This window comes from Fukomys damarensis, unplaced genomic scaffold, assembly GCF_012274545.1.
Source record: "Fukomys damarensis isolate Sample0158 unplaced genomic scaffold, DMR_v1.0_HiC HiC_scaffold_17, whole genome shotgun sequence".
Classification (NCBI taxonomy): domain Eukaryota; kingdom Metazoa; phylum Chordata; class Mammalia; order Rodentia; family Bathyergidae; genus Fukomys; species Fukomys damarensis.
This window is the reverse complement of record NW_022900929.1, coordinates 46,516,074-46,539,170: the sequence shown is the minus strand read 5'-3', so window position 1 is coordinate 46,539,170 and position 23,097 is coordinate 46,516,074. Positions and strand designations below refer to the sequence as shown.

The window sequence follows — 23,097 nt, the reverse complement described above, 5'->3', positions numbered from 1 at the left end:
TTTTTTTTTTTTTTTTTTTTGGTACTGGGGATTGAACTCAGGACCCTGCACTTTTGAGGTAGGAGCAGTGCCACTGAGCTAAATCTCCAGCCTGTGGCTACTTCAGTTTTAAATTAAAATAATCAAAATGTTCTTGGTCAATCTAGCTGTATTTCAAGAGCTCCGCAGCCCCATGTGTTCAGTTGCTATTATATTAAAGAGCACAAAGACATTGTCATCATCAAAGAAAATTCTACTGGGTAGGGTGATTTTCCTAGGCAGTGATGATTTCAACTTCCTGTTATAGGGAGCACACAAATGTACTTTGTTATTAATGATTACTAAGCATTTTCTAAGGATTAATAGTACCCTTGGAAAGGAAAATATGACAGATTTTCTTTTGGGTGGTGATGGAGGCAAGGGGCTTTAAGGAGACTCTAGAAAAAGCTAGGAGGGAGGGAAATGAGACAAAGATGACATGAATTGTTCCATTCTATCAGGGGCTGAAAGGATGTAGGGATGCAGGGATGTGGGCTCACTGAGTGTACCCACTGCTTGAGTAGGACTTGCATCCGAAACTTGATACTTTCAGAATTTAACTTTGTACTGCTTGTAATATAATTCCCTTTAAAATTTGCCTTTTGAAAATAGCAGTCTGCTTTATTTATTTATTAGAAAACAAGAAAAGAGTTTTGGTTAAACCTAGACCAATGTTGAAAAGGTGGACTGTTACATGCACTACTATTAGAGAGAAGCAAAAAGAGAACTCCTAAAGAAAAGTGAAAATAATATGAGAAAAGAATTAGAAAAAGTGACTGTTTTGCACATTTTGTTTTTTTTCTTTTTGTTTTTTTGAGATAGAGTCTTGCTATGTTTCAATGGCCTTGAACACACAGCAATCCTCCTGCTTCAGTCTCCTGAGTGCTAAGATTACAGGTGTGTGCCACCAGCCCTGGCAGAGATTTTCTTTAAAAGACATTTTGTTCTGCTCAAATTTTGGACAATTTGTGTTTCTTTTAGTAAATAATGTAATTTCTCATTATGGGGAAATATGATTAAAATAATGGACTTTGCCCTTAAGGGAGGAGCCCTTGTACCCTTCCACTGTTTTATGATGTTGAGTGTTTTAATAATGAAACCTCTAAGGTTTGAGTTAGAAGCAGAGATAGAAGACAAGGAAACTCAACATTTTGTCTCCCTTATTAATTTAAAACTGTGGGTCAGATTCCTGCTTAGCTCTGCATGTACACATGATAATCATTCAGCAGGCGTATTACAGGATTTGTTATTGCTAAATTTGCCTAGTCTCTTTCATTCCCCTTCAAGACTGAAGGTATCAAGATAAGAGTAATTTTCAAGGTTTTCAGGGATACTCAAATGCTAGTTTTACCAGTTCCAAACCCCTTGGAGCAATGCCTAGAAGTCTTCAAACATTCAAGGGTTCTAGAAAAAGCAGACCCTTGTGTACCACCCCGATAAGATCACCTCCCCTCAGAAGGAGCAATTACCCCATGACAAATACCGAGACAGCACCCCTCCTGAACAAGGCAAATCATCTTGGCTATAACAATCTTTTGGGAATCAAACTGACCCTCAAACCACAAGGAATTCCTAGAACCATGGACACCCAAACTGAGATATGGATAGACCAGACCTTGGCCTAACCCTGCTAAACCCTAAAAGCTGATCTCATGTTTTTGTGAGTGGGCCCAGCCTGAACCCCTGCATCAAGAGTGTGCCCCAAACAAGCTGGAGACTCAAGCTGGAGTCTCTTTCCTGTTCTCCTTTACTTGCTAACTTTGCCTAATAAATCTGCAATATGCCTTACACTGAGGCATCTAGAAATTATTTTTATGTGATGAGTCAAGAACTTCCTGGGTTGACTAAGTTGAAGTCTCTTTCTCCTCTTTAGGGAGATCGCTGTGGATCCCTCCAGGGACAAGTGTGCTGACTTTTGTTTCAATTTATAACCTGACTTGCCCTCTACGAGCCATCTGATTTGCAGTTCTTTTAGTGCTTTTTCTTGTCTAAAATATTGGGGGCTCTGTTTTAATTGTTCTGAGAAATGGAGGAAGAGATGTAGTTAATTATCACAACCCGTGATTAATGACCAAACATTTATTAAATATTTACTGTGTGCCAATCACTAGGCAAAGTGCTTAAGACTATCATAATCTTCACAGTATTTCAATAATTCAGACATTGTTATTTTCACTTTATAGAAAAGGAACATAAAATTGTCAGACTAAATAACCTGTTTTGATTAGGCAAACTAGTCAACAGTATAGTCAAGGTTCAAATATAACATGTTGGTCTGACTCTAGAGCTTGCACTCTTATCCACTACTCTGGACATGAAGTTCTGAAATATAATACTAAAGTTCTGAAATATACTAGTTAAAACCAACACTATCATTAGCAATTCCCCACTGATAGATCAGTTATTAGATCATCAACTGAATACAAAACAAGACCTTTTCTTGTTGTTTTAAGAAGTCCAGAAAAGTTTTAGTTCATTATATTAGTGTGACTTTGCCAGTCTAGAAAGGGATGCACTCAGTAAGTCAATTTGATGTTTTCCATCTCTTCTGCTCTCCTCCTGCGGGAGTTCCTGTGAAGATGTAAATCATGATAGTAGACAAGGATCAAAGGCAGCAAAACATAAGGGGGAACTGTTGGAGGATCCTGACCGATGGAATAGAAACCTTGAGGAATTCACTCCTGAATGATTAAAAAGCATCAGGAGAGCCTGTAGCATTTGAAGTTGAGTCTTGGTGAGGAAAATACTCTCCTCACTGGTGAGACAGGGAGAAAGTTTCAGCTGTTGGAGAAACTTCCACTTCTTGCCAAATTATGTCGTAGGGCAATCAGTCTGGTTATCCACTTTTTTCTTTACAACAACAGCTGGCTTAGGCTAAATTTACATTCAGTGCAACTATAGCAGCGCAAATCTCTGGGGTTTGTGTGAATATGAATCTACCTCTTCAACTACACTGTAAAACTAAGGACACAGATAATTTCCTTCTAAAACCGAAGCAAGACTTTGCTCATTACTGAAAATCAATGCATTTGTTGATGCTAATTAAGTTTCCACTAAATGCAAGTTAAAAAGTAAAAATACTGGAGTATTGTTGGTCTCTTACTGTTTTAGAATTTTGTTCATGTATCTATAATAACTTAAAAGTTATTTAGAATTGAAAGTAGTTACATGAGGGAAGAACTTCCAGTTGACAAGAGGCTCTAGTTTCAAATTAGATTGATGTGAAATTACAAGGGTAACGAAAGCTAGAAGGAAGACTTAAAAAAAGTTAAAATGCTAAAAATAGTTAACCACATTTGTTAAAATAAAAAACCTCACACCTATCAAGGTGTTATATATGTGTACTAATTTCTCACTAGGAATGTAATCATGTACTGAAAATATGTACTAATAAAAAAATTAAAAGCCTCAAACCTTCCTTTCAGAAAACTTTATCTCAAAGTGAGACGGAACCAGACATGCTTTTGTGGACCTTTCAGCACGGACATCTTGGTATAATAAACCAAGTTCAAGACACCAATTTCAGGATGGAGAGCTAATCTTGATCATATACTCTATGCACGATAAACGACGTTCTGCTTACAGTCACCCTTTCCTTTAGGGCAGCCACTGTATCTGATTCACCTGAAAGTTCTACAACTGAACACAACCAAGAAGGCGCCCAATAAATGTTTGTTGAATGAATGAATAAAATACCTGTGGGCTTAGGTTCTACCGCGGGGCCAGATTCTGGGTTCCAGCTCACCTTTAGAGGGTCAACCTCCCTCCAGTCCCTTTCCCGCCCCAATAATTAAGTCTAAATTGGTTCCGGCCCAGTGACAAGCCTCCTCCGTACTTAGTGGGTAGGAACTTGGCTTGTAGTAATGATCTGTGATTTGCATTTGTAGATAAGAGTCCTTCACAGAATTAGGGCCAGGCTGTAGCTAAACTCCAGGATCTCCAAACATTGCCGCTAAGAGAGGTATGAGGTCCAAAAAGAGCCGGAACCATTTGACTAAGTCCGCCGTTAAACCTCTTCCGCTCTTCCTCCCACAATACTGTATCTCTAGCCCAGAGTAGAAGGCGGAAATAGGGTAGAAACGGTACACGTCTTCAGCCCATTGACTGATCCATTGCGCACACGCACTAACTACCTCCGGTTGTAGTTCGCATTCTGTGGATGCAGTCTGCGTCTGCGCATTAGTTGTCACGTGACTAAACACCCCCCCACGCCTGCGCAAATTGGCTTACCGGGGAGGGCGGAGTTGGATTTTGTTAGTGCGCGTGCGCAGACGCTACATCCGCTTTGGTCGTCGGAATCTCAAGGAGTTGGGGGAAAGCGACCCGAACTACTCATCTTGAAGCTATGTCGGCCTCAGTAGTGTCGGTCATTTCGCGGTTCTTAGAAGAATACTTGAGCACCACTCCGCAGCGGCTGAAGTTGCTGGACGCGTATCTTCTGTACATACTGCTGACCGGAGCGCTGCAGTTTGGTTACTGTCTCCTCGTGGGGACCTTCCCTTTCAACTCTTTCCTCTCGGGCTTCATCTCTTGTGTGGGGAGCTTCATCCTAGCGGGTAATTCTACACATAGTGCCTAGACTAATACATTGGTGCTCAGCTTTGTTCTCACAGTATTCTTCGTTGCTTTGTACCACAGCCACCGCCCTCTAAAGTCAGGGAACAGTCTGCGTGACACTTTTATTATGAGGGAAAAGTGAGGCTCAGAAAGGTTGGCATGTTCCTCATACCAAACAGCTGCCGAGGAGTTGGAGTTTAGCTGAAGAAACCCTCTTCATGTTACTGCCCAGCCTGGTGATGCTTCATATTGGTCCAGAGAAACCCCTTGAAATTCCGCTTAGTTTTAACACAGCTTTAAAGTTGGCAGATGTTTAGATGATAAAAAGCTAACCCTGAACCGTCTCTTTAATACAGGCCTGAGTATTGTTAACCTCTGGTGAAATATTTTAATGAAAGCGTGAGAAGTACAAATGAAAATATTTTGCTGGTCGAGTACTTGATTTTGATTTTTAGCTGCTTCTAATTTCTTGTGGATGAAGCTAATCTTGAGTTCGAATTTTATGCACATGAATTGGTTTTAATTTTTTCTAATTCTCAGCCTTTGATAACCTTGCAGACGGCTCTAGAACATGTGCTGCCGAAGCGAGTCCTGCAGACTGCTCTATTTAATGAGCAGTCTATAAATGTTTGCCCAAATCTCACCATTCTTGCCCAACAAGATTAAGTGAGTAGATTAGCCCAGGAGCGTTAGCCAGTCCACTTTGTAAGTGGCCAGTCTGTGGGTCATTCTAGATACTGGTATTGCTATTTGACTTTGAAAACAAGGAGCACACCCTGTGCTGTCCTGCACCTTTACTCCCACCTCTGAGGGAGGCTGAGGCAGGAGAAAGGCAAGTTCTGGTTCTGCCTGGGCACCTGAGCGAGATCTTATCTCAAAATTAAAAATAAAGAGTTGTAGCTCAGTGTAAAGACCCTGGGTTCAGTGCCTAATACGGTAAAAAAAATAATTTTCCGTGTGATTGCTATCAGTCAGGCCATCAGTTGAATTTAATACAAGGTATTACAGTAAATGCTTTGGGGATTCATTAGCCTTGTCCTCAGAATTTACGTTCTAGTTGGGGGCACAGACAAAATGCAATGTTAGAATTTTTTGGAGACTTCATTTACAGTTCGCCATGCTTAAAGTTAGATCTGTAGAATGCATTTTCCATATTCACATTGGTAGTTCAGACTCACTGGAGATACTTCTCAATTTAAAATAGACCTAAGGGCTGGTTGACTTGTACCCTGTGGCTCTGGAGCTGCAGAATAGTCTGTTTACTGGATATTTAATATGATTTTTGAATTTTGTGCTAGAACATTTAAGACCTAGTTCCCTGTGGAAGCATCTTAGCCTACAGGATATGTTCATTATCAGCTAGATCAAATATATTGTACCTCTGCTGTATGAGCCTAGTACTATTCATAATTAAAAATTTTAGTAGCCAACCAGAAGAAGGATTCTTAATGAGAACCACTGATTACTTTTTTTCATTGTTTATTGGTACATTTTTAGGTATACAATATGATGACATTCATCACTGGGAATTTATAACTTTATATGATCCATCTTGGCTCTTATTTTTTCCCCATTCCCCTGCCCTCCTTTTAACCCCTCCACCCCTCCCTATTTACAAAGACTTTGTTTCCATTTTTTCCTTTTCTCCTTTCCCCTACTCCTTCCACTTCTTTCTTCCTATTTCACATCATCTATTATACATTTTGATTCGTATTTACACTTTGTTTCTCACACCAGAGAAACTATATGGTATTTACACATGTGTGTCCTATTTGTTTCATTTAAGAGTATGGCCGCACTGTGCATCCAGTTAGCTATAAATGACCAGTTTCTCATTCTTTATGGCTGAGTAGTACTCCATTTTATTAAAAAACCACATCTTTGTCCATTCTCCAGTGCACTTGGGCTGTTTCAAAGTTTTAGCTATTACAAACTGTGCCACTATAAACATGGGTGCTCATATGTCCCTGAAGTATGATTCTTTTAATTCTTTTGGGAAGATACTCAGCAAGAGACTAGCTGGGTCCACTGATTAATTTAAAACAAAAAAATTTTTTTTTGTCTCTATATGTGGAAGAGTAGTAACATGTTGGGACCTGAAAACTGACTTTAAAAAGAAGCCTTGGCATGTATGGTATAGTCCAGGCCCCAGTCAGTGCTCTGGGAAGCTGAGGCAGAAGAGTCAGAGTTTCAGACTCATCCCGAACAACTTTGTGACTTAGCCAGATCTTGTCTGAAAATACATAAATGGGCTAGTGGTGTAGCTAAGTATGAAGACCCTGAGTTTAATCCCCACTAATGGGGATGGATGGCAAAGCCTCTCCTGAAGTCACCCTACTTCATAAGTCTTTAGGGTTAAGAATGAATTCAGGGTAGAGCCAGTTGTGGTAGCACTGGGAGGCTGAAGCAGGAGGATCACTGCGAGTTTGAGATCAGCCTGAACTGCTACATAGTGAGACTCTGTCTTAAGAAAAGGGCCGGGGGGTGGTGGCAAAATGAAAAACAGTGGTTTGCTGCAGAATGGGCCTGAACTACTTACAGGTTAATGTGGAAAAGCCAGACTTTCTGAGCAGGTAACTTGGTTTTGCCAAGTTGGCAGGCTTCCTTCTTTCCAATGGGGAGTAGATGGCTTGTTACTAGAAAAAATGCTTAGTGATGGGACATACTAGTAATGAGATTGATAAAGAGGATTGAGATTTCCACATCTCTTAGGTAACAGGTCATAGGGCCAGAGAAATAAAACTGGCTTCAGGTGTTTTCCTTCTTGGGGAAGCACTCAGAATGGTCCTGTGTTTGACATACCATTGCAGACTTTCCTACCTGACAGCCTCTGACAAAACCAGGCTGTCCTAAGCCCCTGGTAATGAAATTATTTGCCTTTATACCAAGAAGGGTGAGAAAGCACCAAAATCTCCATGTGTTCTTGTGCCCAGGCAGACATGGAGAGCGCATGTTGTGAGATCTAAAGTTCCCATGCAGTTGTCAGCAGGGCCTGTCCTGGTTGTGTGCTAAGCATGTCCATGATAGGACCAAGCATGTTCTCCTTATTGAGGAGCAGAGAATAGTGGGAAAGTGTGGAAGACATCAACACAGTGTTAGCTAAATAAAACAAGGCTTTTTTGAGTAATAAAAGATAGACCAAACAAGTAAAATAACATGAAATAAAAGTGGTTTAGGAAAAGGAAGGAATTGTGACTGTTCACTGTTGGCTCAAAAAGGTATCTATTCCTTTTGACAGCATTGAGTTTATTAAACCCTACCTCTACTGCTAGTCCAAATCTGGATACTGGTTTTGATGGGAAATTTGAAATGGATGCTTATCTCTTGTTCTGATAGTTGGAAAAGGAAATCTTGTGCTTGGTGGTGGTGCTGAGGTTTCTAACTTTTCCAGGTTGTATTATTTTGTTGGAAGAGAATGAAAGAGGCCAATTTGGCTGGAGAACAGGAATTTTAGGAGATTTTGTTGAAGTATTAGGTGCTACTGGATGCTGGAGCTTCTGGTATCAGACCAAAGAATTTGGTCTATAGGTTTGGTTATAGGACAGCATTTGAGATAATTTTTCTTTTTCTTTTTTGAACAAAGAAGACTTAAAATTAGTTTAGCATGTGGGATGAATTAGAAGGAGTTCTTTAGTCTGATACCCTAGTTTCTTTTTGTCATTTTATTTTCCTTCTGTGTGTGTTAATTTAGCATATACTGTTTGAAAATAGTATGCTTTAAAGCAATTTAGAATGCTGCCACATTTTTAAAAAAGCCTATCATTTGAGCCCAATAGTATGAAAATGATCTCTTTTTCTTTTTCTTTTTTTCTTTTTCTTTTTCTTCATGGCTGAAAGACTTACTCGTGATTTCAGGAAGGAACTAGAATATTGCCAGCAAGGGATGTAGAATATATATGCATACGCGCGCGCGCGCGCGCGCACACACACACACACACACACACACCATATCACTATTTTCTTGATTAACATTATAGTAGTGTTTAAAAAGACATAAAATTCAGAATATCTTATTCTTCCAGACAAATTTCAGACACCCTCAGCAGCTGACTGTGTGTCTTGTGGTTAAATATCATTATAGGAAGATGTCTGTCCCTTTTTGAGGGAGTGTTCAAAAATTCAAGTGTTGGCATCGCTTTAGTTCTCTTTTTTACCTAACTTAAATCTTTGCTCATTGAAAGTACTATTTAGGAGAGATAAGTGGAAACAGTAAGACTGTCTTTAAGTCTTGAAATCAGTTTTGTTTTTGTTTTTTAGTGGTGCTGGCGATTGAACCCAGGGCCTCACACATGCTAGGCAAGCACTGTATGCTGAGCTATGTCTCCAGCTTTTGAAATTAGTTAAGTCATTTTATAACTTTGGTCTGTTCTGTTCCCTAACCTATGTAGCAAATTTGACTTTTAAAATTAAAAGTTTTTATTTACAAATCCAAAGGGAGTTTGAATTTGAAAGGCAAGTAGACTTAACCCAGAGTATTTTCTGTCGTAATGGAGCTACTGGGTCCAGCATTTCTTTTGGAATTTTCTATCAGATTTATGGGCCCTAACATCTCCCATAACTGCTATCTAAGAGACTGGAAGTGCGCCATCCTTGCACATGGTTCTTATTTCTAAATATCTTCTTATGCATTGCTACCTCTTCATCCTCAGTGCCCCAGGCTCTCAGTAACTCTTATTTAGACTTCTGTAGTCCTCCTCACTGTCTTTCAGCCTCTGGTGTCTCTCTCCTAGTCCATCATGCACTTGTTTTCAGGCTTGTATGCTTGATTTCACTTGCACATCTGATTGTATCACACCCTACATCTCTCTGGTTCGCAAAATAAGGTTAACAGATTTTCATGGCACACAGATTCTTTCATGATCTGGCCTTAGCAACATCTCCATCTTTTTCTCTTGCCCCTGCCTCCTCTGTGCTTTATCCTCTAGCATCACTGAGCTTTTACCATTCCCTAAACATTCCATAATTGCAAGCTTTGTGTTACCTTTGACTGTCTTCAAAATTCCTTCATTTCTTAAGACTTCAACTCAAGTATTCCTTCCTTTGGAACCCTTCCTGACTTTCCCAGCAGATCCATGTCTTCTGTGTCCCCACTTCACTGTGTGTGTTTGACGGAGAGAGGTGGGACATTTGTACAGTATTTGTTGTACTGCTTGTCTTCCCTTTGGAATCTGAGCCCTTGAGGGCAGGGGCTTTCATCTCCTCCATCCCTAGCACGATGTATCTTAAAGTGTGAGCATGCATATAGGAGTACTGAGCAATTAAATGCCAGTTTTTCTGCCAGGGTGCTAGAAATTGAACTGGTGAAGCACATAGACAAAGTCCCTACTGTCACAGAGTAGAGTCTAATCGCTTCTCAGCCTTTTGGCTAAGATCAAGTGCAGAATAGAGTCTAGTAGATAACTACAGGCAAACAACTATGGATATAGTGTTGATGGAGAATTTCGGGTAAGAATAGGAATTTGGTGGGTACCCAACCTTGCCCAGTGGTCATGCAGTAATGCTTCTCTAATATGTTCACTTTCTCAAAATATTCTTCATAACTTCACACTCATTTCTGTATTTCCTTTTTCTGTATTCTTAGTTGATGGTCTTGTTTTATTTTTTCGTTAAAAAAAATAGAAGTAGATAGGAATCCCTTTTATCTTCCACTGAATTACAGCAGCCCATCTCCACCTGTATCCCATACTTCTGACTGAATTCCCACTGTAGAGGAGGATGTGTCTCTTCCTTGTCAGCATGTAGCTCCACTTCTGAGAGAATCCAGTCTTGTTCACTGAGGGACTCAACATCTGTAGTCATCCATCCTTCATCATTGCTTTCTTTTCTCTGCTGGATTATGCTCATCATTAATCATGCTGTAGCATTGTTCAATTTAAAAAAATTTCATTTGACTCCCAAGTACTACTCCCATTTCTCTTGTATCACAGAATTCTTGAAAGAATAATCTGGTTACCATTTCTAATTTCTCACTTTCCAGTCATTCCTTAACCTACTTTTGGTAGCGATCTGTCTCCACTGCTTCTCCAATACCGTTCTTGCTGTGTTGCCAAATCTACCTACCTTACCTACCTGATTGCTTAGCAACACTTAGCATTTAACATGGTTGCTTCCTTCTAAGTGAAATGCACTATTTGGTTTTTTTGTGTGTGTGCTCTTCTTTGTCACTGGTTTTCCCTTCCTGCTGTTGCTGCTGGGTGCTTTATTCTCTGAAAGCATAGTTTGAGATCCCTTCACTCTCTTTTCTTTACATAGGCGAATTTCAACAATTTATACCTATACCCTTATTTGAATAATCTATACCTACAACTTCCACATTTATAATTTTAGTTTGAACCTGTTCCCTCAATTCCAACTTAGTCCAGTTGCCAGCTCAGTATCTCTTCTTGATGTCTGCTGTGTCCCTTCAAATTAGCATGTCCTACATGGAACCTTTCTGTTCAGCTATCTGCCCCTTTACAAGAAAGTAGGCAGTACCAACATTGAGTTGTTGAAGCCAAATGGTAAGGAGGTTTCTCTTATCCCTTGTTTTCTCTTGTCTCTCATATCCATTTTATCAGCAAGCTCTGTCTTCCAAATACAGCCTGTATCTCTTCACTTATGTCCATTTTTACTACTGTTTTCCTGTGTCTTTGGCTTCAAAGTAATTTCTCCTCTTTAACCCTGCAAACTGTTCTTTACACTGCCATCCTAACAACCTTAAAAATATGTCAGTTATGTTTCTTAGCTACTTACACACTTGAAATGCTGTCCTATTGCGCTTAGAACTACATCCAAACACTTTTCTGAGGCTTTCAAAGCCCCACAGGATTTGTCTTCTTTCCCTGGTCACTAATGTCTGATTAGTCTGATGTGTTATACCTAGAACATGTCAAGACTTTTTACTATTTAAAATTCTGTCCCTAGATCTTTGAAATACTAGTTATAGGTATCACCTTCTTAAAGAGATTTTCTATGACCATTGAATAGCTTTCTCATCACTCTATTATCCTGTTATATTTCTTATTGTGCGTAGCATTACATATTTTCTTGTTTATTTATTAGAACATTTGCCATGTTTCTTCCCACAGACATGTAAGTTTCTTAGAAGTCAGACTATTGTCTTTTTTGTTTTGTGCCTTGTTCCCTGCATCTGGAATGATGCATAACTTGTATTAGATGCTCAGGAAATATTTTGTGGAGTGAATAAACATTTAAGGAGATAGATTAGATTAGAACTGCTAAAATGGAGCAGATTGACTCAGGAGGTAGTAAATGTCTGCTTTTGGGTGCACCCAGGGAGACTCTTTGTGAAGGAGCTTTTTTTTGTTTGTTTGTTTTTTTTGTTTTTTTTTTTGTTTGGTACCAGGGATTGAACTCGGGTCCTTGCGCTTGCAAGGCAGGCCACCGAACCGCTGAGCTAAATCCCCGGCCCCATGAAGGAGCTTTTTGAAGAGGCAAGGTGTCTTTTTTGTTTCAGTGCATCTGAGGGATATGACACATTTATTAGTAACCCAGGCCCTGGAGCCTATGTAATTCTCCTGGGGGTGGCTTATTTTATTCTGTAAAATGAGTATACTTTGGAAATCTTCCCAGTGATTCTTATGGCCTCCCCACCTCCTGCCTTGAGTGTTTTATGCATCAGCGGAGTGCTGATCTTCATGCACTCCAGGTCGTATTTGTCCTTGTGGGATTCTCCTCCTTGCATTGGCATTGTGATAACTTGTATAACTTGCGATCATGATGACAATATCCATTCGTGACTTTATCTACCTTCACAATGCTTTTTTTCTTTTGTCCTCTAATTAGTCCCACAAATGATACTACGTCTTGTTCTCTACTCCAGTAACCATCAGTAACAGTTTAGTGTCCATTTCTCCATTTTTTTTTTTTGGTACCAGGGATTGAACTCAGGACCTTGAGCTTTCGAGGCAGGTGACAGCACTGACCTAAATCCCTGGCCCTCCGTATTTTTTTAAGATTCCAGCTAAAAGAAATGACCAAAGAATTAAATATATCATTATTAATAAAATATTGTAAAGAAGAGAGATATATAGATTGGAGTAACTGTTTTGGCTTTTTTCACTTGGTACAAGTGAGTAGCTTTATGTTGGTGTATAAAATATTTACCTTATTTTCTAAAATAATTGCGTGGGATTTCATTGCATGCCTGGAGCATAATTTAATCCCTTTAATCATTTTTTCAACTTAACAAACATGCTATTAGGATGTTCTGTAAGATACATTCCGTAGTCAAAAGGTAAAAACATTTTAAATATTAATGGATATTGCTTGTTCCTTTCCCAGATGGAGAAACCAATCTGCACTTCCTGCAGCAGGATTTTAATTGGTTGCCCTTGCTGCAGCCAGTGTCCTTCCTGTTTGAGAGGGTCTGAGTGCCTGAAGAGATCAGTGGCATGCCCACAGTGTTTACATGTTTAAGTATAATGAGAACTGTTTCTATGGTGACAGACTCTGGAGAACTAGGCTGATAGTTTTCTAACCTTTTGATTAGATTGTAGTTCATTGTTTCTTTGTTAGTGATAGAATGGATATCAGCCTGAAGCAAATTTGAGTTTTCTTAAGTAGTATTATTTGTCCTGGGCATTGGTGTATTTCAGAAAAGTGTACTCCTGGACCTTTCTTTTCAAATCACTGGTGACTGTTGCAAACTGCCATCTTAGAGTTTTCAAGAGTGTATAAATGTCGCAGTGGAGAGTTCTATTAAGTTGTGTAACTTAGGTCTCCTGCCTTTTTTGAGACAAGCACCTGCTAGAACTTTAGATCAAAGATAGTTTATTACAGCTATGAGGTCCACAGGGATGAATATTTATATTCTCTGCTGTCCATTATGCATATATTCTGTTAGAAAATAGTTCATTTTTTATAACTTTTGCCATTCAGCCCAGCTCTTTTGTTATTGTCCCAATTACATTTCCATTTAATAGGTTGGCAGAGATGGTTTGTTTTAAAGAAACATTTAAATCAGGAGATAAGGATTTTTTTTGGCTTACAGAATTTTTCCCTGTTAAGCCTCATATTTTTAGTCTGACTCTTTAAGTCATTTTTTTTCCCTTTAATTCTCCTTTAACATTTAAAAATGTAGGGCTGGGGATTTAGCTCAGTGGTTCTGCCACCTGCCTCGCAATCCCAAGGACCTGAGTTCGATCCCCAGTACCAAAAAACCCCCAAAACAACAACAAAAAAACCCCAAACATTTAAGACTGTAAATTAAGTCTACAGCTTGATAAGTTTGATATACTTGAGACCATAATATCAAGTGAAATAAATTAGATAAACTTAAATATTTCATGGTTTCTTTTATGTGAGAAACCCGAAGTATAAATAAAGAGCAAAATAAAATAGATAATAGGTAGTAGGGAGATCTTTTTCAGTGGAAAGGGGAAGTAGATATGGAGGGAGGGAGCAGGGATGGGAGGGAAAGGGGATGAAAAAAAGAATTGGGAGGAAAATGGAGCTACAGTTTATACAGATAGGAGGCCTAGAGATGGAAGGAGCAAGGAGGGTAAGGAAGGGTAACCGTCGAAAAAAGGAATTAAGATGTTACGTACATGTACCAACCCCTCATGATAAGTGCAATCTGTATTTCTGCAAACATGTACTAATAAAATATATAAAAAGATAAATTCACCGATCTACCATCCAGATCAAGATACGGAGTATTAGTAGCACACTAGAAAGCTCCTTGTACATATGCAGTCTTTTCAGGGTACAGTTGTGGCATCCTAGGATATGTGTGTGTTTATTAGCAGCTGTGTTTGTTTTATACATTTATACAATGATTTTTGTGTTTTACTTCTTGTGCAGTGTGCCTGAGAATACAGATCAACCCACAGAACAAGGCGGATTTCCAAGGCATATCCCCAGAGAGAGCCTTTGCTGATTTTCTCTTTGCTAGCACTATCCTGCACCTTGTTGTCATGAACTTTGTTGGGTGAATTATTCCCATTCTTAATTAAGAAGACTGGAAAAATGTAAGTGATGGTCATAGCCCTATTATTGTCCTATTATGTTAATTTTAGTAAGCGAAATTAGATGGGGCTGGTTTTGATCAAGATTATCAGGATTCCCGTATTAACTACTATGACGCTTGCAGAATTTTCAAAGTGTGCATCAATATTATAATTCATCAGTGCTACTGCTATTGGTTATTGTCTTAATTGTTTTAAGATGTTGCAATAACTGAAAATAAGTGTTTATCTCTAATTAATACATTAATTTCTGCACCAGTAACTGAAAAAAACTCAGAAATTTGTGAAGAACATACAATGCCGGTTTTGCCTTTAGATTTGCTCTTAAACTTCTTTCTGATTTTAATCTCAGGTGACTTTAAATGCTGAGTCATTGTCCTCATAGTACTTTGTATAGCACTTCTGCCTGAGAGGCATACAGTATAGATTGAATGAATGAGTGTGACCATTTGCTAATTGTGTCCTACATTGAAATTAATGGGGAAATTAGATTAACTTGGGATAGTATCTTAAAACATAAGGTATGGTGCCCTTTGGTTCGTTTGCTGTTTTATTTTGGCTAGTAGTGAAACTGATTTTTTCCCCAAACAAATTCTTACAAAGAATTCTGGCCAAAAAAAACAAAATAAACAGAAGTAGAGCTAGAGCTGTTTCAATCGACAGAAATGGAAAGGTCCTGTCTGCTTGGCCTCTGTGTGTGGTAAGCCCTCTTCTTCATCCTTCCCTCCCAAGTGGAATCCTAAAGCTCTAATAAGTACGGATGTTTTCCAAAATGTAGAGCAACACTATTGCTCTACACATGAGAAAACAAACGCAGCACAATCCAGTAGCCTTTCCCAATCACATAGTTACGTGGTTGCAGAGGTAGTGTCTTTGTCAGTGCTACTCTTGGCCCAGTGTGCATGCAGCTCACTGATGAATGCATGCACTCTCTTCTTTGCCTTTGCACTGCAAACTTTAGTGTCACCAGGTGCTTGAGAAAAGAGAACCTTCCAAAATAGCATTCTGTTTGGGGGAAGAATATCCTAGGACTAACCTCTTCCTGTCACTGTGGAAGGCTATAATTTTTTACTAACGCTCAGACGTCTGATATGAGTTAGAGCAACCATGTGCAAAGTGCTCTAGTGATAGTGACTGAACTTCACTTTCTGGCATGAATTAATCAGTTATTTATAATGTTGCATAAAATCCTTTCCTTTGGTACTATCTTGAGAACATTTCTGTTAGTTCAGGGAAGACTTCATTTTTAGTAGTAATGAGTTGGCAGAGATGGTTTATTTCACTGAAAAAGTTCGAGTGAACCACCTCATTCTGCTACCCTAATACAGTAATGCTTTGGAGCCTGTTTAAGACTTGAGTTTTCCTTCCCACCTCTCCTTGTCTTTTTGCCAATTACTGGGAATTACCTGTCACTGGGAATACAAAGAAAAGTAAAACGTGGCCCCTGCCTTTAAAAGTGGACAGTCTAGTAGGGGAGAAGACACGTAAACATAACGATTAAAATACAGCATGGGGGCTGGGGATTTAGATCAGTGGTGCCGTAAGCAGAAGGTCGGGAGTTGGATTCCCAGTAACCCCCACCCCTTGCTTCCCAATACAGCATGGTTAGAGCTTCAGCAGAGATCTGGGCTATGTGCTTTTGGAAACCGAGGATGGAGGGACTATACTGTCTGTGAGCTGGGCAGTGGCTGAGTTGTGTGCCCAGGGTAGGACAGCTCTAACTAGGTACTAGTTAACAGTCCTAATAGATAACTTTGAGTGCCACTAGAAAACTGATCCTCCAATGTTGACTTTCTTATTCTTGCAAATATTATAACTCTTGGCCTCTCTGATAGAGACTACTGGAAAGGTTGTAAGTCTTCTGATTGCCTTTCTCTACATTTCTGAAGTTCTTTTTTTCTAGATGAATCATGGTGTATACTTAGGAAGGGGACAGAGCAAACATTTCAAAGATACTCTTTAGCCTCAGAGAGATACCAAATCATGGAAAGTTATTTCCTACAGTTGTCATGATTGGAGGAGGACTCTGCTACAGAGACTTTAGTATTTCAAAGTTATGACAAAAAATAGATGAAAAAGCAGCATCAGCAGAAACTCTGCTGCGGACCATATTAATAACCTACAGCCACCTGTTCAGCTGGGAATTATGGGCCCAAGGAACAACAAAATCTTCAGTCCCAGATTACAGTGTTAAATCATCCCATAGAAAGCAGTATGTTTATAGAAAAATACTCTCTGGGGAAGTGCCCAAAGTGTTTTCCTTCATTTGACATATACTACTCTGTCCTGCTCTTAGTTTTTAAAATATACATTTATTTGCCCCTTTTATGTGGTTTTTAACTCAGCCATATGTACAGTATGCCAGAACATGTTAGAAATAGTTTCCAAGTGAATTCTCAATAATATTTATACCAACTCGGAAGATAGAATAAAACAGATGGAATATTCTCCATATTTTCCAACTGAATGTTGGATAAAAAAAATAAACATCTGTACTATAACTGATTTTGCATAAATTTGAGGATGACATTTAAAACCAGGGCCTATGCTGGAAAAGGCAGATCAGAAGAAAATGGTATTTAGTTAAAAAATAAATATAATCTAGAGGAAGTCAGACAGTTTTTTTGGAGACAGGGTTTTACTATGAAGCCCAGGCTGGCCTCAAACTTGTATTGATCCTCCTGCTTCAGTCTCCTGACTGCTGGGATAACAGGCGTGTGCCACCACGCCCAGCTTGGAAGTGAGAAAGTTAATAGATACCAAGTGTTCAAGTGTTTGTGGTGTATCATGCTTTTAAGTGATTCTTGTTCTGTATCTCATTTCATATAGATTATAAGCGTGGTGGTGGCCCATGGCTATAATCCCAGCGCTCAGGAGTCTCAGGCCAGACTACATAGTGAGTTGAAAGCTAGCCTGAACTACACAGCGAGACCTTGTCGCAGACAAATTAACTTCATAAAAATAGGCTTGCTATTCTCACTTGTAGGCCAGGAACTAATCTTGAGAATAATCCAGTCTGGCTTAAAAAAAAACTATTTCTGTACCCTATTTTTGCTCAAAGTTAATTGTATGTATAGCATTTGCCAATTGCAGAGTTAAGGAAGTGCATTTAAAAAATTACCACAGATATTTTATCACTGTCTCTTATTTTTAGATAACAAGAAGTAGCCCTGTATTTATTACCTGGAATTGACAGATTTTGAACAGATTAAACATTATAGAGTCAGCTGGAGTTGCCTTGAATCCCTGTCTAGTCTCAGTTACTTTCCCATAAGATTTGAATTTCATGGCAGTTTTGTTCAGCCAGGACTAGTGTAATACGCAGATCTATTATTATAACCTTTTCCGAATTTGAAGGTTTGTAGTCTTCTGAAAACATATCTAAAGGTAGCAGTTTGATAAACCCTGTGATGAAAGTTAACTGTTCTATCTTTGACAATACTGGTTACAGATTGCTATCCAGGTGGTCAAGAATAGTCTTAAGTATTTTTTAGATTATTCTATAAATGAAAATATAAAGTAAAAATGCTCCTAGTATGCCTCTGAGCCCTAAGAATCCATGCGTACTTGAACTGATGATCACTTTTTGGCACTTAGGTGGCAGTAAACTTAAATGAATGTGTGATGCCACAGCTCAGTAGATTCGAGTATTAAAAATATATATGCTTTCTGTAACAATTTCCTGTTTTATTTTTATGTGTTTCTTTGAAATTCTCAAATATCAATCTATCTCAGATTTCTGAAGGAATATGAGGAAAAGAGGGACAGAGCTGTACTGGGTCATAGTTGGAAATCAGTTCTTAATACTTGAGCCCTGGGTCAGAGGGAAGGTGAGCAGGACACAGGAATAAACTGCCCATGCTGAAGTATTTTGTTTTTATAATGGACCAGTCCTTAAAATTTAGTGTTTAAGCCTGGCATGGTGGTGCATGCCTATAATCCCAGCACTCAGGAGGCTGAGGCAGGAGGATCCCCAAGAGTCTGAGGCCAGCCCGAGCTACATAGTGAGTTGAAGACCAGCCTGAACTACACAGAGACCCTGTCTCAAGCAAAACTAAAACAAAAACAAAATTCAGTGTTCAGTCCTAGCTTGAGCAAGGAGGCTGCCTGGTTGGGCAGAACATTTTAACTGTGACAGGCAGTACTATTTCCAAATATGCAATTGTGTTGGCTTTTTGAATTTTTATCAAAAATATAGTAAGTAACCTAGAGAATTTCTTCAGGAAAAGAATCTTGTTTTTCTTTAAGCTCTACTGCCACCTAGTGGCTTGTACATTTCCTTTGCTGAGAGAGTGTATTACCAGGCCTGAGGGAACTTGTTTGGGGGAAAAAAACCACTGATCTTTGTGGTAAAACCTAGTTTCTTTCCTGTCATAGGAGGGCAGCAGTGGTTCAAGTAAGTTTAAATGCTGTGGCCGGTTGCTTTATATCTTGGCCAGATGTGGGCGGCATTGAGCTAGGGACAAAAGTGCACAGAAGCTTGGAGTGTCCTAGGACTGTGTGCCTGTTACCAACAGTTAACCACATTATCAAGCTTACAGGATTCACTTACCTTCCATATTTATTTTACCTACGTTGAAAGTATGCAGTTTCTTAACCGTTCACCCTGTGAAGATAGACAAATAGTAGTGTTCCTGTTTTACACTAGAAGTAATTGAACCTTGGTGAACTTTAAGTTGACTTATCCAGGCCCTGAACTGATAAGGGAACTTATTAATGGAGATTTGGACTCCAAACTTTGGTATTTCTTGCTCTCTTGTTATGTTCAAGGACTGCTGCATGATGAACATATACATCTTCCAATGAGAGCGTTTTATTAAAAGTATTAAACTTACTTTTTTAAAAAAGTAGAAATAATTTGTGAGAGACTCATAGGTTGTCTCAAATGTTTCTGCCAGGTTCAGTATCCTTAACATGTGAAAGAGAAATGCAGAATAGTGAAGATCAGGAGACTTGATTTTATCTGGTGGGGGTGACCCAGGACCCCCATCTTCTGCAGTGTGGAATGTTCTGGGTCTGCATTGCCTATTGTGATAACCACTAGCCACATGCGCTTATTGAACATTTGAAGTGTGGCTGAGTGGCTAAGGAATTGCATTTTTCATTTCATTTCGTTTTAACTAGTCGCCTGTGGCTCATGGCTATAGTATTGGACAGCATATTGCTGGCTGGACAGCACATTTGTCAATCGGCCTGCAGTTTTCTCATCTCTAAAACGAGATGATTCACATAGCCGATCACTGAAGCTCCTTTCAATTTTAGAAATATATGACCTGTACCTTCTAAAATTGTGTGATACAACACTGAGCCTGAACTTAGAAATTTTTCAGAGTAGTCTTTGATTCATATTACCTCCAATTTCTGTTTTAATTGGTTGTCCAGGATCTAGTGAGATGGATTAGAAGGGAAATCAGCATTTGATCATATCTGCCCAGTGCTACTGTTTGAATAGAGATGGTGCTAGAGAACAATACACATTCTAAATAGGAATAACCCTGTCTGGCATTATAATTTCTATCTCTATATATGGAATAATTATCTTTAACAGTTCTTTCTTTTATGCTTAGAACAGACTGATCAAATGGCACTGTCTTTTCTGCATGGGTGAAATAGACTGCAGAAGTCCTCTTAATCTTTCCTCAGTAGGTGTTGTATATTTAGTGTGTCTATATCAGGGGAGGAGATTTTTATTAGTCACTTTCCCAAAACCTTTATCTCCTGGTTAATAGTCAAAACCATTCTTTTTTTTTTTGTACCGGGGATCGAACTTGGAACCTTGCACTTATCAGGCAGGCGGTGGAACCACTGAGCTAAATCCCCAGCCCTCAAAACCATTCTTTAAACTCTTCTTTTCAACTTTGTTGAACTAACACATCAAAGAATCCTAGGACCCCTGCTTTTGGAATAGTGTCTGGGAAATATATCTTTGCCTTAAAAGAAGGTAGCGGATCTTTGTAATTAGGATTATCTGAAAACCACTAAATTTTTACTCAACTCTCATTAGTTTTGACTTCCATATAGATTGGTTTCAACATATTAATTTTTTTTTTTTTTGCTGTACCAGGGATCGAACTCAGGACCTTGTGCTTGCAAGGCAGGTGTAGCCCAACATCTTAAATATTTAAAATGTTTTAATATCATAAAATCTTGAAATTGGCTTTTGTATCAAACTAGGATTTCTAATTCTGAATGTGTCAAAGCTTTGTTCACTGTAATAGCCCCTCTTAGAACTAATGGCTGTTAGAACTGATGCTTTACTGATGCCATAGTTGGTTGGCAGAGTATTTGCTTTAACAGACTTGATAGAAGAGATGAGTTTTAATAGGCCTACTTAATTTTGTTTAGCACCTTGAACACTTTTTGCTCAATGACTTTGCGCTTCTTTTTTACATTTTTCACAATTCCACTAATATGAGAATGTTCTGCTGTTGTATAGCATTTCTTTAAATGCCAGTGCTAGTTACATAAAAGCATTATGGTTAGAAGTTTCAAGTCTTTCCTTTAAACTCTGATGCTAGAATCTGTAGGTCACTTGAACCAGTACACAAAGTAAGATGGTGCCCTTTTACCGACTGGGATAGGTAGCCTAGTTCTTCCAGAAGGCAGCATTACCCTACCTGTTTCAAGTCATGGCATACACAGAAGATTACAGTGTGTTTATGACAGACTATGGGAAAGTTGGCTGCTTGTAGAGGGAAACATTGGTGCCCCCAGGGCCACAGTGCAGCCCTGTAGGTGGGAAGCTCCTTCTGAGGGACTCAGATCATTCTGGGAGTGAACTACCTCACATTTTACAGATTGTAGTATCATATGGCTCTAGCAGCAAATATATCCACTTCTCTTGGGGTTATTTTGTACCTTATCAAAACTAATGTTTGAGTGAAAATTAAATTAAGCTGGGTGCAGTGCCTGTAATCCCAGCTGTATAGGAGACTGAGGCAGGAGGATCCCAAGTTTGAGGCCAGCTAAGGAGAGAGAAAGTTATGTGAATGTAGTTCAGTGGTAGAGTGCTGCATAGAATGCATAGGGCTCGTGGTCTAATCCCTAGTACAACAACAACAACAACAAAAACCAAAAGCCCCAACCAATAATAACCAAGTTGTTTCTTATGTTGCCCCATCCCTTTATTTTTTTGGCTTGTCATTATATCTGAGATTGAGAATTTTTCTCTACTTTGTTTTTTGAATCCTTCCTCCCTATATATTCCCCCAAATTGGAAATCACTGCTTTATAAGCATTCTAGATCGAGAAAAGTTCTTTAGGCAAAACTGCAACCCCTTTACCTCAAAGAGTTGGTGGTCCATGGAATCAGAGTGACTTCTGTAGTTGCACTGATAACTGATGATGGAACTGGAGTTAGAACTCAGGTTCCTCAATTCCTGGTCAGTTTTGCCTTGGTGGGCTCAGAATTTATTTTTGAACATTATCATCATCATCATTGTACTGGGGATTGAGCACAGGACCTTCACACCGAGCTCCATCCCAACTGCTTTATTTTTTATTTTGAGACAGGATCTCACTAGTTTGCTGATTTACCCAGGCTGGGCTCAAACTCACTATCTTCCTGCCTCAGCCTCCCAGAGTTCTAAGATTCCAGATGTGCACCACCGTGCCTGCCTTGAACATTATTTTTATGGATAATTCTCCAATTAAAATATTTTGTGAATAGTATTTATCTTCTTGTGGATGTTGTTCTAGTCTGGCTTAAATACTGTCCCATATTTAGGAATCTCATAACTGTTTTCGGAGTTTAGAGTTTAGATTGAAGGATTTAGGGTCCTTGTCTGCAGTATCATAAAACATTTTACCTTTCTATTTTTTTTTTTAGGTTCACTTTTTGATGTTCCCTGGATACGATTTCTCGTGACGGCAGTTTGTTGGACACATGGATGTTTCAGATTTGTACTCCCTACCAACCCTGCTTTGGTGTGCGGGTGGGGGGCCCAGAGAAGTTCCCTCCGGCTGTGTCAGACCAGCTTTGTGATGAACATTTGTTCACGTGACCTTTGCCTTTCTTTAAAAGTTACCTTTTATCTTCCAATTAAAGAACTCCATGCCACTCTGCCCTATGCCTCTGACTTTGTGTTTATTTTTTTTATTGGTGTTGAAAAATTTTTCCCCTTCAGTCTGGTGTACTAATAAACTATTATGAGTTGGTAACTTAGAGCTATGGACCTAATCTTTGTTTTTATTATGTATACTTGAAGTTAATGGCAAAACAGTGCTGAGACCGTAGGACAGTAGTGGCAAATCTATGGCACATGTGTTACTTGTTTTTCTTTTAAGAAAAAAGATGTTAATGTCTGAGTTGTTTTGTCTAAACTAAAGGCTCTCTTCAGGTTTAATTGCAACTCTGGCACTTTGTGATAAGTGGATTTTTGGTTGCGTTTGGGGCGTTCATCTCTAAAAGGTTCACCATTGCTGCCCGAGGAAATGGCAGGCCTTTGTCCTTTCCTGGAACAGGAAATCCTTTGCTAATCCTTCAGTTATTGTAGGGGTCCCGCTCTTCTGATGGTGCATGCCTGGAGTTGCATCAGTAAGTGCGAGGGTAGGA

At 39.1% G+C, this 23,097-nt stretch overlaps 1 protein-coding gene and 1 long non-coding RNA gene across 3 annotated transcripts in view; both read left to right on the top strand.

Moving 5' to 3' along the window:
- The window catches only part of LOC104871732, a 6,358-nt gene extending 2,561 nt beyond the window's left edge, over positions 1–3,797 (top strand). For both annotated transcript variants that reach the window (XR_782955.3, XR_782954.2), the window contains exon 3: positions 3,444–3,797. This is a non-coding gene — a long non-coding RNA (uncharacterized LOC104871732). The remainder of the gene's footprint in view (positions 1–3,443) is intronic.
- A 482-nt stretch (positions 3,798–4,279) lies between these two features.
- Dad1 (defender against cell death 1) lies at positions 4,280–22,607 on the top strand. Its single transcript, XM_010637812.3, has 3 exons — positions 4,280–4,574; positions 14,380–14,546; positions 22,372–22,607. Exons 1-2 carry the CDS (start codon positions 4,364–4,366, stop codon positions 14,508–14,510), a joined length of 342 nt encoding a protein of 113 aa, XP_010636114.1. The 5' UTR covers positions 4,280–4,363; the 3' UTR covers positions 14,511–14,546; positions 22,372–22,607.
- Positions 22,608–23,097: the final 490 nt, after the last annotated feature.